General features: G+C 34.7%; 1 protein-coding gene across 8 annotated transcripts in view; it reads right to left on the reverse strand.

Moving 5' to 3' along the window:
- LOC107553489 (serine/threonine-protein kinase MRCK alpha-like) overlaps positions 1 to 14086 on the reverse strand; it is a 79657-nt gene that overhangs the window by 25801 nt on the left and 39770 nt on the right. For all 8 annotated transcript variants that reach the window (XM_016235707.1, XM_016235706.1, XM_016235710.1 and 5 more), the window contains exons 2-5: positions 7615 to 7706; positions 4882 to 4965; positions 4392 to 4487; positions 3825 to 3973 (exon numbers count right to left, since the gene is read on the reverse strand). In XM_016235707.1, the coding sequence (XP_016091193.1) occupies positions 3825 to 3973; positions 4392 to 4487; positions 4882 to 4965; positions 7615 to 7706 (421 nt within the window). The remainder of the gene's footprint in view (positions 1 to 3824; positions 3974 to 4391; positions 4488 to 4881; positions 4966 to 7614; positions 7707 to 14086) is intronic.

Raw genomic sequence — 14086 nt, forward strand, 5'->3', positions numbered from 1 at the left:
TCCAAGAGGGTTTTGGCTTGATTGGGCCATTCTCACCATCACGGTCCAGTGCCACAGAGCAAACATCAGAAAGCAGAGGAGGACATGCTAAACCAATTACAGAAGTAGAGAAACTCTGAGCCAAACAAATATGCTCTACAGAGTCCATAGATTAACACTATGAGCTAACAAGGTTTACTACAGATAATGTGGAAATATTCATGACACAGCCATTGGCGATGACTCCATAGCATTATTACTCCATCCTTGGGTGTGTAACTCATTGCTAAGCTTATATTTATACTGTTAAACTTGGCTTGTCTTATATCTATATTAGATTTGGTTAACCTGGCCGCATGCCTCCTGCTAGGCTAAATGCAATTCCCTTTGTAATGGTGCATTAAGGGGTCCGGTCTGGTCAGCAGGGGTTGTAGTGTAGGTGATAATTGGGTGGCTCTGTCCCGGGCTGCTGTCTTAAGGAGCAGCGGACTGCGAGCAGAGGGAGGTAATCCCACTTTAAGACCACAATAACCATCTGTGAGCACCATCTGGCCCGGCCTCATGCCTACCACAGGGAGAGCTGGTCAGCTATAGATAGCAAGAAAGAGAAGGGGGTGGGACTCATTGTATAGGGATGTTGTATACATTTCAGCAATTCATTCTGTCCTTTATTACTCGAGCACTGAGCTCAATCCATTATTTCTAAAAAAAAAACAGAAGAGTGGATTATGTGGAAACTTCAACTTGTAGGTCAAGGCCCTGTTGTTGAAAAAAGCTGTTCTACAAGCACTAAGAACGCCGTAGACGTCGCCAAACAAAACTCTTTATGAGGTCATCCAATCACCTGTGCCAGTTCAGATGAATGTGGCTTTATCCTCAGGCAACGACTGTGCATCTTTCTCTTTGATAAAGGATCTTTACAGGTAACAAGAGATTCCCTTTTGACATTTGAGGTGCGACGAGGCATGTCTTGGCGGCGAATGAAATTCCAGATTCCTTAGAAATCAGCTGAGGCATCACACACATGGCTTTGATCAATAGCAGGACACACATATGGCCCTGATCAATAACCGAGTATAATGCAATGGTCACGCACAACAAAAACACGCAGATGCTAGTGCATCCAGTTGGCTCTTCGGCTGTGACATGGGCTGGTCCTTTTCAGTGAAAGGATCAAAATGCACCCTATGCAAATATCTGGCCGAGAGGAACTGGGCACTTAACACCACTTACGAGCACAATCTCTAAAAATCCTCCACTTTAACACAACAGCTTGCCCACTTAGTCTAATGAGGGCTGGGTGAAAGCAAGGGCTCCAAGCTTTTCCTGGAAAGAGCTTTCGGGGCAGGAGCCGACAAATGTAATCTGGAGACTTGAAGTGTGAAAGCTGCATTTAAAATGTAAATGTGAATTAATGAAGTGACAAAAGTCATTTGAGATTTATTAAATCCATTTAAAGGCATTGTTAACCCAAAAAATTAACCTTTATTCCTCGCCAAATCATTCTAAACTTGTTTTCCATGGAAGATGCAGCATGTCAGGTTTGATGTCAATGCTGAACGATAAAGTCTCTGTCACACAACTTATGTAATAAAGTAAACTTATAATAAAAGTATAATAAAAGTGAAATCGCAATGTGTTTCAGTGTGATTATTAAATTGCAAAAACTGTGATTTAATTAAATAAATGTACTGCAGGTTTTAAAGTCAAATTAAATAATTATGTTTATAATAATATAATATAATATATAAATCATTACATACTTTTTATATCACTGTTTTAAAATAGTAATATTTCTTGTTTTGTTTAATATGTGTATCTTTAATAATAATAATAATAATTATAATTATTATTATTATTATTGTTATTATTTTTTTCTCACTTTATTTGTAAATTATCAAGTATTAAACATTTTCAATATTTCAAAAATACAGTTAAAATGACATTTTAACATGTGACTATATATAAAGAAAGGGCATCAGAATAAAAATAAGAAACTATTAAAATAAAAGACACATTTAATTATAACCAAATAGTAAAGTAAAAATTATTTTAATAATAATAATAATAATAATAATTATTATTATTATTATTATTATTATTATAGTCATATATAAATCACAAAATTTTTGGCCAAATTGAGCAGTCTTACAAACAAGCACAAAACCTGGAGCTCCTCTTTTTAAATCACACTTTAAATCGCTATTTGATTTTATAAAATAATTTAGTATTGACTATTTTCATTATTTAAGTGAAATATCTCTTTAAATCTAATTTTTAGATGGTACAGTACTATTTATGTATCACTGTGCATTCGTGCAAACTGTGGTGTCATTTCACACAGTACATCCACCCTCAAGCATACAGATGTGCTTATTCCCAAATGCACACCCTTTAACACGGCTTGCTCATAGAAAAACACACCCACGCCAACCCCATTCCCTGGAGACCAATCCACTCTGTCCCCACCCTCCACAAACCAGGCGTGCCAAACTCTCACGAGAGGAGAGCTAACCACACCTCTAACCCCATGATTACTGCCTTTAACTTTCCCCTGCCTGTCCCTCTGGGTGCCCCAAAAGCAGCGACTAAAAGAGCTGCATATAAGTTTGTGAGGAAGACAACATGAGTACATAACAGAAAGTGTATGTTTGTACCCAAATGATGTGTTTGGTGGGACTGTTGAAGCACACCCAAAGTCCCAGTACAAACACATTCATCACACTGAGGGCTCTATGCAACTGGTGCCTGTCAGTATGCAAATGTTGACACTTCCTGTGTGATAACTGAAGATGGGTTCCAATCCAGCCTGCCCTCAGACTAAACATAGCCTTTTTCCGACTCATTGCACTCTGATTTCATGCATGCTTAGTTGATTCGAAAACCCCATGAAATCAAAATGTGTGTTTTGTGGCTTTTAATCCATGTGCATTCATTTTGAAGTCATCTATATGCTAACATACACTATCATTCAAAAGTTTGGGGTAAGATTTGTAATGGAAAAACTATTACTAATTAAGATTTTAATATATTTTAAAATGAAATTTATTCCTGTGATGGTAAAACTGATTTTCCAGCAGCGATTATACCAGTATTTAGTGTCACATGATCATTTTTGATCAATTTAATGCATCTTCGCAGAAAACAATATTAATAAAATATTCATATTAATATTAAATATATTAATATTAATATAAATATTTCCTTAAAAATCTTGCTGCCCTCAAACTTTTGTATAGTAGTGTACTATGAAAGATTAACAAAACTGACTTTAATCAGATACAAGTTTTTCTTCTGTGAAAACATCAAAAGCACTGATGACTCATGTTGCACTACACAGATTTTAGTCCAATCAAATTCTCCCTAAAATGAGAATGCTCTCCCTATAAAACTACTTGTAACTAACTAGAAAACATCGTCATGGCAAAATAAGGATGAGCCATTTAATACACCTCACCCAAACATCTGGTTTCAATCAAGACGTCACATTTTGGCTGGTTAACAAGGCATCTGCTTTCAAATGTCATCAAAAAACATGTATTTTCAATAAATAAAAGAGTTTTACAAGCAAGCAAGACTACAAAAAAGATTGCTGTGTACAGTAGGTCAATGATATGATTATACGTTTATTGATATGGAAACAAAAAAGCAATATAGTGACTTCTAAAGCCACTTTTTAATGTCTATTCAATGCTTTCATCTGCCACAATGATATATTTAAATGAACATCATTCAGGGGTTCAGCAAATACTGACATATGCCATTCATTTAATTAATGAGTGAGCATTTAATTCAGTCAAATTTTTAACTGATTAACAACCTTAGTTTAAAGAGTCAAAACCCACCTGTGAACATAATGTAGCTGATGCACAGAGTCAATAGCCAAGACCATTTCGGCCAGATAGAACTTGGCCATGTCTTCAGGCAAACGATCTTCAAATTTACTGAGCAGAGTCAACAGATCTCCCCCTACATAGTAGTCCATCACCAGGTACTGGGAGGAGAGAAAAACAGGAAGAAAATAGGAACAGAAGAAACAAATATAATGGAAAACAAAGATATCAATAATTTTACATCTTTTAAACTCCCTTTACCCTTGGATTAACCCATCCCATCTCAATTATCCATGACATTCTTTCATCTAAAATCTCTTTATCGTTCTTTTCCTCCAGTTTCATTCCCTCACACTCCCACTCATGGAGCTGAACTCAAAATGATAATTCATATTAGAGCCCCTCTTCTTCAGTCACGCTATATGCAACACGGCACAGATAAATATATAGTCTGCTATAAAACCGTGTCCCTTGAAACTCTGTAAGCAGTGATTAATGATCATTACATTATCTCCCCCTTTGGACTTTATCAAGCGAATGTGAATCAGACCCAATGTGAGCTTGAGAGTTCTCACGCACCAAGTTGTTCTCGTCCTGGAAAGCATAGTGTAACGTTGTGATCCACTGACTGTCCCCGTTCACCAGCACGTCCCGTTCCTCCCGAAAACATGCCGTCTGAGAAAAATAAGGTTAAAATGTCAGAGAAAACCACTTTTTTGGAGTCAGCCATCAAATATGTACCCAACATATTTAGAATGACTCCAACCAAGGGGTCTGTTTCCACAGTGAGGAATGGTTTCTGAATCATATAGAGCAAAGACTGTTTGTTTTTAAGTGGTTTCTCATGCAATAACACTCTCCTAGGAAGCTAAAGAATGACACACCAGGGATATAGGAGAAACGGCTGCATCAGCTGAATGGAAAAGCCTGATGCTAACTGGATCAAGATTTGCACATTATATAAAAATCAGTCTTGAGAAAACCATTACTGCTATTTGCAGCTAAAGCCGTTCGCTTTGGACCAAATCTGCTGAATGAAAGGAAGAGATGTGTAAAAACATCAGCTCACCTCAGCCCTTTTGAGCATTTCCCATTTGTTAAGAATCTTCATGGCAAATACTTTGTCTGTATTTTTCACCTTTACTACTGCAACCTGTAAAAAAAGACAAGAACATCCAGTTCAGAAGTGATCTTAAACATAATATGGCCTGGAAACAGTGTTTATATTGGCATTCACACAAAAGTGTTACTCAGCTTGCTTGTTAAAAATGCTGCCATTACCATTCAGTGAAGAAATGTACAGCAGATTATGAGCAGAATTATATAATAGCCAGTTTGTTCATCTTTACTGGTGTTTTAGGGTTTACAGAAACATGTAAAACATGATTTTTGTGTCTACAGAGCATTTTAAATCCTACTGAAGAACTGATTTTTTAAACTTCAAAGAAATGTATTCAAGTGGTACCCTTCAATAACTTGGTGTCTGTAAACAAACATATAATATCTGTGGTTGGTCTCTTTACAATACCATTCAAAAGTTTGTGGTTGGTACGATTTTTAAATGAAAGAAGTCTCTTACTCTCACAAATGATGCATTTATTTGATCAATAATACAGGAAAAACAGTACCTTTGTGAAATATGACAACAATTTAAAATAACATTTTTATTTTAATAAACTTTCAAATGTAAATGCAAATGCAAAGTTGAGTTTTCAGCAGCCATTGCTCCAGTTTTCAGTATCACATTATCCTTCAGAAATCCTTCTAGTATGCGGATTTGGTGCTCAAATAATATTTCTTATTATTACAAATGTTGAAAACAGCTGCTTAATATTTTGTGGGAGTCAGGATTCTTTGATAAATAGAAAGTTGCATTTATTCAAAATAAAAAAAATTTTTACATTATAAACGTCAGTCAGACAGTCCATTCCTGTCTAAATGGGCAATTATTTGTAACAGTATGCATCAAATTCAATCTCTGTGAGACTACAAATAGTAAAGTTCAAATACAAATAAAAACAGATGTCTGTGAATGCCATGAGATCAAAATGCCAGAAAAGTAACCGTCATATGATCTTATCTAGCTTCTGCCTTGAAGAGGAAATATGAAAGATTAAGCCCAGTTAGGCGTGTGATGTCTTCACTCTATTAAACGATGATCAGAGAACGTAACAATGTTCTGGCAATGTTCAGTGACTTGATCGGGAAAGAGCACACTTTTCTTGGCTCTGACCTGGATGACAGAAGAGTCTCCTTCAAAGTTCTTTGCTCTTCACTTTCTGCCATCAAGTATGTGATGACATCTTCAGAAACTAACATTCTGTATGTTTATAGTATGCTTAGTACGTAGTTTATACTTTACAAATATTTACAGTATATAAACATTTTGATAAAAAAATTACAGCATTACAGTAAGTAGCATTTAAGTGTGTTGAAAAGAATGACTTTAGAACACATTGACATTATTTATTTTTTGGGGAAATTCAGTAGCAGCTACTGGCTCAGAAGTCTGCATAGGAAATTATGTCATCTGCCCTTCTTCTGCTCGCCCAAGCCTATCCTGAACCATCAGGAGATGAAAGTGTGTGACCAATCCTCAATCTGTTCCTTCGCACGTTTCCTCACAGCTACATCAAGCAGAACAGACTTTCTGCTAGCTTTCCATGAGCTGTTGATTCCAGCTAGACTGAAGTGAGCAGACGCTAGGCCGGAAACCCTGTCGAGTGGTTTGTCAGAAGAAAACGCTCCTATTGACGAGGTTGCAGATGAATCATAGCTCACCAGACGTTGACAAGTGAAAAACCGAAGGACTGACAGATATAGCCCTTTAAAATCTACTTTAATCTCAAGGATCTTTGATGTATTTCCATCCACCCAATCTAATAAATGTGTTGCCATTTTTATAACGCAAACCTATCCGTCATTAAAAAAAGTTTCAACTGCCTTTTTGAAGACACAGCTGTTAATGTATTTCACCACTTGGAAAATGTAAGGTACTTGATTTCAGAGGAATTTGTTTAAAGCAGATCTGTATGTTAAAGGATTCGATTTGGTCTTCATTTACTCACTCTTCTGTTGTTCCCAAAAGCCATATGAATTTATTTTTTCCATTGAAAACAAAAGGAGAAACTTTGAGGTATATGCTGGTCACTATCCGAATGTAGATTAAAGCTTTCAAGCTTAAAAAAAACAAAAATCCATAAAATTATCATAAAAATAGTCAGATATGTACAAATTGTACGCAATATTTCAAGTCAGAGCTGCCAAGATATTCCTCAAATATTAACTTTTGGTATTCCACGGAAGAAAGGGAGTTGCACTGGTTACAAAAGGGTGAGTAAATAATGACAACATTTTTATTTTTGGGTGATCTATAACTTCAACTCCACTTGGAAAAGTCCAAGTGCCACAGAGCTGTTTTCTCAGTCACTGTGAAATAAAACCTGAATAAAAATTCCATAAACCATTTGCTGGGATTTTAAACATGGCTGCTATCCAATGTTCCCACTTCATGGGCCATTCTGAACAGCCAGGCCTCACTAAGTAACCTAATAGTGCTGGTTTCCTGGCCTACCTGTGCACCACACATTCCCCAGTGACTACATCACACATCTGTCATTACAAAAGAACATCAACTGCCTCTGGCTCTCAAAAGTACTGCATGAAGAATGTCCTTACTCTGCAACATACCTGTGCTTATGGTAAAGCAGTATATTAACTCATTAAATAATACAAAGGGGCTGTTATGGGAGCTAAAAAAAAAACAATACATTGTTCCAAATAGAGTGAGAACAATAAATACCTCTCCAAACGCTCCCCGTCCAATCACCTTCAGAATCTCGAAATCTTCCTTGTGCAAGCGCATCTGTTTCACCTTGGATGTGAAAGGTTTGACTGTAAAATAAAAAAAAACAGAAAAGAAAGGGGACAAAATCAGTATGTGTGGGTTAGAGCTAAAAAATATTTAAAAAATAATAATACAAATACAGAAATTGTTAAAACTTATAGAAAAATATGCTACCATTCAAAGGTTTGGGGTCAGAAAGATAAAAAAACAATAAATAAATAAAAATACTTCTATTCAGCAAAGATGCATTTTGATAAAAATAAATCAAATACATTTTAAAATATAAAGCTTTGAACTTTCTTTTCATCAAAGTATCCTGACATAATGTATCGTAATGTATTGAACTGATTTCAACATTGATAAAAAAAAAGAAAAAGAAATGTTTCTTGAGCACCAAATCAGCATAATAGAATGATTTCTGAAGGATCATGTGACACTGAAGACTGGAGTAATGGCTGCTGAAAATGTAGCTTTGCCACTACAGAAATAAATTATATTTTACATTTTATAAAATAGAAAAAAAATATTTTAAATTGTAATAATATTTCACAGTAATACCTTTTTAAAAAAAAATAAATGGCACCTTGAAGAGACTTTAAAAAAAAAAAAATCTGACCCCAACATTTTGAACAGTTATTAACATTTCATTTATTTATGAAAAACTACTGTTTTCAGAGTTATTCGCAAGGAAAGCATGATCTTCCTAAAACATCTTTTTACAAAGCTCAGCCTCATCTAATGGCTCTCATACACATTACTGAGGTGTTCTGTCGCAAAAATGGGGTATTAACATTTCATTTATTTATGAAAAACTACTGTTTTCAGAGTTATTCGTAACTTTTTTTTTTTGTCAAATTAACTACTATTTTAAACAATTTGTTGTAAATATTACGTAAAGTAGCAATATTGTGCGTGTTATTCCCAGGGAGGGAAACATGGGAACAGAGGAGGAGATGATCTCAACCGCAGTGCGATAAGGATAAAAATCTGCCGTGTTTATCCTCAACAAGAGTACAAACACGCCACCCACACCTGCCATCATCAGAGTCTATGCAGCTCTAAACTTAGCATCTCAGAATGAGGAAAGCATGATCTTCCTAAAACATCTTTTTACAAAGCTCAGCCTCATCTAATGGCTCTCATACACATTACTGAGGTGTTCTGTCGCAAAAATGGGAGCACAGTGCCACTGCTGCAGACTCAGTTTAGTCCATAAACTCTCATCCAATCAGCATCAAGCACACAGGGTGGGGCGGCTCTGTTGCTATAGCAATATTGGATTGTGCAGAAAAGAGAAATTCGAAAAAAGTCACATAGGTGTCAGAATGTAGAACTGTTGTATATTTTAAAAACTATTTTTTATAAATTTAACCAACTAAAATGCGTTTTAGCTAACTTTCATTAAAGTCAGTTTGATTTTTTTATATAATGCTATGACGTGTGCATTTTTAAGTGTCTAAATTTCCTCTATAATTACTTCTATAAAACCTCCTTATTTTTACTATCTAATAATATAAACTAAGAATAAATCAAATGTTTTCTGATTCTATTTAAGGGGTCATTATCTGTTCCAGACAGTTCCAGGCTGCATCTGTCTTTCAGAGCAAATAAGTGGGTAGACCAGCAAGGTACAATTGGTGGCTCCAAGGCATTTTGGTCCCAGCAAGCCTTCAGCCAGGTCATTACATCTCATCAGAACTGCTCCACATTACTACTGTAATTACACTTAAGCACTGACCCACTGCTAATCTAACAGTCGTCACAGTCACATATCACAGACCATGCAGCTACTCTATCACACACCCTGCTGACAGCTAAAAACAAGCTAATAATACCAGCAATGTGTAAACACTATTGAACAAGGGATAGGTAGTATAAACAAAGCATTATATCATGCTAGGAGTAATTTTTTTTATAAAGATGGTATATATCACAACTGTGTGTATATATTATTTAATAAGAAAAAATTTCCAGCTAAATTAAACAAACATTAATTAATTAATTAATTAATTAATTAAACAGTATATTTAAATTATTACTTATACTATTATATATTATATGTTTATACTGATATTTTTTTGCTGGAAATATGTACCATGTATGTATGTATGTGTGTGTGTGTGTGTGTGTGTGTGTGTGTGTGTGTGTGTGTGTGTGTGTGTGTGTATATACACACACACACACACATACATACATATATATATTATGAATTAATGAAATTTGAATGAAACATTACACTAAAAATTAGTAAATAAAAATTGTAATAAGATTTTATTCTTTTGATCTTTGTATCTTATTTAAAGAAAAATTAAATAAACATTTGGCAATGCCTATTTTTGGATAATCTATTGTTTTAAATAAAAATACTTATAAAAGTTATACTTATAAAAGGCATATTTCATTTGATTAAATTTTGTATTTTTTGGAACTTGATGGATGCAAACCTGAAGATAATGTCTACTGTCTGGCATCAGTTCAGTATCACAACTGTGTGAATATATCATTTAATAATAAGAAAAAGATCTACATTATCCAGCAAAATAAATAAATAATAATAATAAATACATTATATACTATACTACTACTATTATATTATATGTTTTTATAGATGTGTGTGTGTGTGTGTGTGTGTGTGTGTGTGTGTGTGTGTGTGTGTGTATTTACAATTTTTAATCAGATTAATCACACCCTTTTTCTGTGATTAATTGCGATTAATCGCAAACTTCATGAAATTAAACATAGACCATTTATCTTGTTTCAAATGGTTATTTTGTCATTTGCTATATTCAGCAAAGTAAACCAAAAGATTGAAGGGTGATTCTCAAAAATCTGTATTTTCTGCAAGCTTTTCTCAGGATAAATGTAGATGTCTTTCCAAAAAAGGACTCCAAAAGAACTCCAAAACTCCAAAAGGATACTCCAAAAGGACACCAAAGAACCAAATGATATAAGGAGCCCATATAAGCACATATGAAAGAAAAAAAATGCTATATATATATATATATATATACACTGAACAAAATTATAAACGCAACACTTTTGTTTTTGCCCCCATTTTTCATGAGCTGATCTCAAAGATCTAAGACTTTTTCTATGTACACATAAGGCCTATTTTTCTCAAATATTGTTCACAAATCTGTCTAAATCGGAGTTAGTGAGCACTTCTCCTTTGCCGAGATAACCCATCCACCTCACAGGTGTGGCATATCAAGATGCTGATTAGACAGCATGATTATTGTACAGGTGTGCCTTAGGCTGGCCACAATAAAAGGCCACTCTAAAATGTGCAGCAAAGTAAACTTCAAAAATTTTGTTCCGTTCAGTTGTGGATGCAGCTGATTCACTGAGACCGCGTGTGTGTGTTTTCCTTTGAAAAAGTTTCCCCAGAAATAACTCGCAATTTAATGCATTTTCCCTTACAAATTGTATTATCAGCATAACAATTTGCCATCCTTCTAGAACAATGTGCATTTATGTTAAAATTGTAACATAAATACACGTCCCAGCTCCTGGAGCTAAAAGACCTGAGGATGGCCTTCCTCTGCTGTAACCAGAGAGGCTAATAAGGCATTGAGAGCATTAACACAATAGCAGTTATGACAATCGGCAATGTGCTCAGGCCTCTGCAACTTAAAGCAGCAGAGGCTATGCTAATGCAAACAGTGAAACTTCATAATGAAATTCTACTTTACGATATAGGTGTCATGTGAATAATGTTTCAATGTTTACATTCAAAATTAACACAGCGGATACTTTTGTAGCCCTCTAAAACACACACATATACACACACAAAAGTTTCAACGAAGTTAAACTAAATTTTCCATACCTTTTATTTTAACAAATAATTAGGTTTTGTGAAGCCCAATCTTCCGAACAAACATTTGATGATGATATTTCTATATATCTTAGGCATTTGATTAATTGGTCTTTGGAAAGCCTACCAAAAATGTAAAAAAATGTAAAAAAAAAAAAAAAAAAAAGTACAGTTGATACAATTTAAGTTTATCTTCAGTTCCTATTGTCTTTCACATAATCTCTATGAATAAAAATGGTGAAAGGCCAAACAAAATTACACTTAAATTGTGCAACACAATTTCTAAATAATTCAATACTTGAAACATTTATTTTTTTACTTAATTTAAACCATATATACAGTATGTATATATATATATTAGGGCTGTCAGTAGATTACAATTTTTAATCAGATTAATCACACCCTTTTTCTGTGATTAATTGCGATTAATCGCAAACTTCATGAAATTAAACATAGACCATTTATCTTGTTTCAAATGGTTATTTTGTCATTTGCTATATTCAGCAAAGTAAACCAAAAGATTGAAGGGTGATTCTCAAAAATCTGTATTTTCTGCAAGCTTTTCTCAGGATAAATGTAGATGTCTTTCCAAAAAAGGACTCCAAAAGAACTCCAAAACTCCAAAAGGATACTCCAAAAGGACACCAAAGAACCAAATGATATAAGGAGCCCATATAAGCACATATGAAAGAAAAAAAATGCTATATATATATATATATATATACACTGAACAAAATTATAAACGCAACACTTTTGTTTTTGCCCCCATTTTTCATGAGCTGATCTCAAAGATCTAAGACTTTTTCTATGTACACATAAGGCCTATTTTTCTCAAATATTGTTCACAAATCTGTCTAAATCGGAGTTAGTGAGCACTTCTCCTTTGCCGAGATAACCCATCCACCTCACAGGTGTGGCATATCAAGATGCTGATTAGACAGCATGATTATTGTACAGGTGTGCCTTAGGCTGGCCACAATAAAAGGCCACTCTAAAATGTGTCTTACTCAAGTAGTTTTTTGGACAAGTACTTTTACTCTACTCACACTAAATTTTTTGGAAGGTAATGGTACTTTTACGTGAGTATATTTTTTCAGTACTCTTTCCACCACTGATTGTAACTTTATTATTTAAAAAACTTCATTAAGTGTCATTTTAACAAATCAGTCAATTTTAACCTTCAATATTATAGTAATGTAGTAGGCTACAAACTGACTCTCATGTATATTTTACAGCATTAGTTGAGAGATTTTTTTTCCTTGAGAAAATTTGGCATGTACTGTACCTGATATATATCCAAAATTTACATTTACATTTAGTCATTTAGCAGACGCTTTTATCCAAAGCGACTTACAAATGAGGACAATAAAAGCAGTCAAAACTAACAAAAGAGCAACAATATATAAGTGCAAATGACAAGTCTTGGTTAGCCTAACGCAGTACACGTAGCAAGGTTTCAATTCCTTCCAGTGTGAAGTTTCCACACTCAGTGATGATTTGGGCTGCCATGTCATCTGCTGGTGTTGGTCCACTGTGTTTTCTGAAGTCCACAGTCAACGCAGCCATCTACCAGGAAATTTTAGAGCACTATGTATAGAAATAAAAAAGAAAAAGAAAACAGAATAAAAAAAATATATATATAATAAAAAGTCAATTTCTTTGTCTAAAAAATATATTTATTAATAATAAAACCGTAATTTATTTGCATTGTTTTTGTTCTTTTCTTAAGTTACTATATGACCTGCAATTCCTTATTATCTGGCTTAATCTGAAAGTCCCAGTGCCTCACAACTGCTACTGCTAATAACGGCCATAAAATAAGACGAGTCTCAACAGACAAATGTTGAATAAATTACATTTACAAAATGAAGGTGTCCTGAACAGGGGTTCCCTTCATAGAAGTGATGGCAGCCCCTGTTATTAAACAAGCTGGCAGGTTAAAAATTCATGGGTGATTTCAATCCCTAAGGCAAAGTCATGGCTCATAGTAGCATGTAGTTAGCGGGGGGTGATATATGAAACCCTCCGTGAGGACAGGGGAAAGCATCACGTACATAAACATGCCCAAGAATCACTTTCATACTGCATAAACATGCAATGGGGTGATAAATTGTGTTTAATGCTAGAGTGAGCACCCACGATGCCCAAATTCCCAAAGCAATATACACCACCCCTAAAGCATCCCCTATTGCTATTGAAGCACGATGGCATGGCTTGTGTCAGAGTCAGACAAGACAAAAACTATGTTTGTCTAAACTACTGCAATGCACAAACAGGATATTCCCAAAATACCATGAAGCCAGAGGAAGAACAAACAAAGCCATAAGATCTTGGATGTTTCCTGGCTCCTGTTCTAATGTTCATCAAGAGAAAAATGCAAACAGACAGGGTAGGAGAAGAATCGCCTATCAGACATGCCCGAAACTGAAGCCCCATGCTGTAAGTGCATTAATGGAGCAAGAGTGCAAAACACACAGCCCGTTAAGCACAGGCAGCTATTTAAAAAATTCACTGAATGCAGGAAGGTTATGTGACAAATGACATAAACAGAAACTCTGCACACAAAAGACAGAGATGAAATGTGATGTTAAACATGTCAAAAACGTGTTTGAC

Source organism: Sinocyclocheilus grahami, unplaced genomic scaffold (assembly GCF_001515645.1).
Source record: "Sinocyclocheilus grahami isolate Dianchi unplaced genomic scaffold, SAMN03320097.WGS_v1.1 scaffold473.1, whole genome shotgun sequence".
NCBI lineage: Eukaryota > Metazoa > Chordata > Actinopteri > Cypriniformes > Cyprinidae > Sinocyclocheilus > Sinocyclocheilus grahami.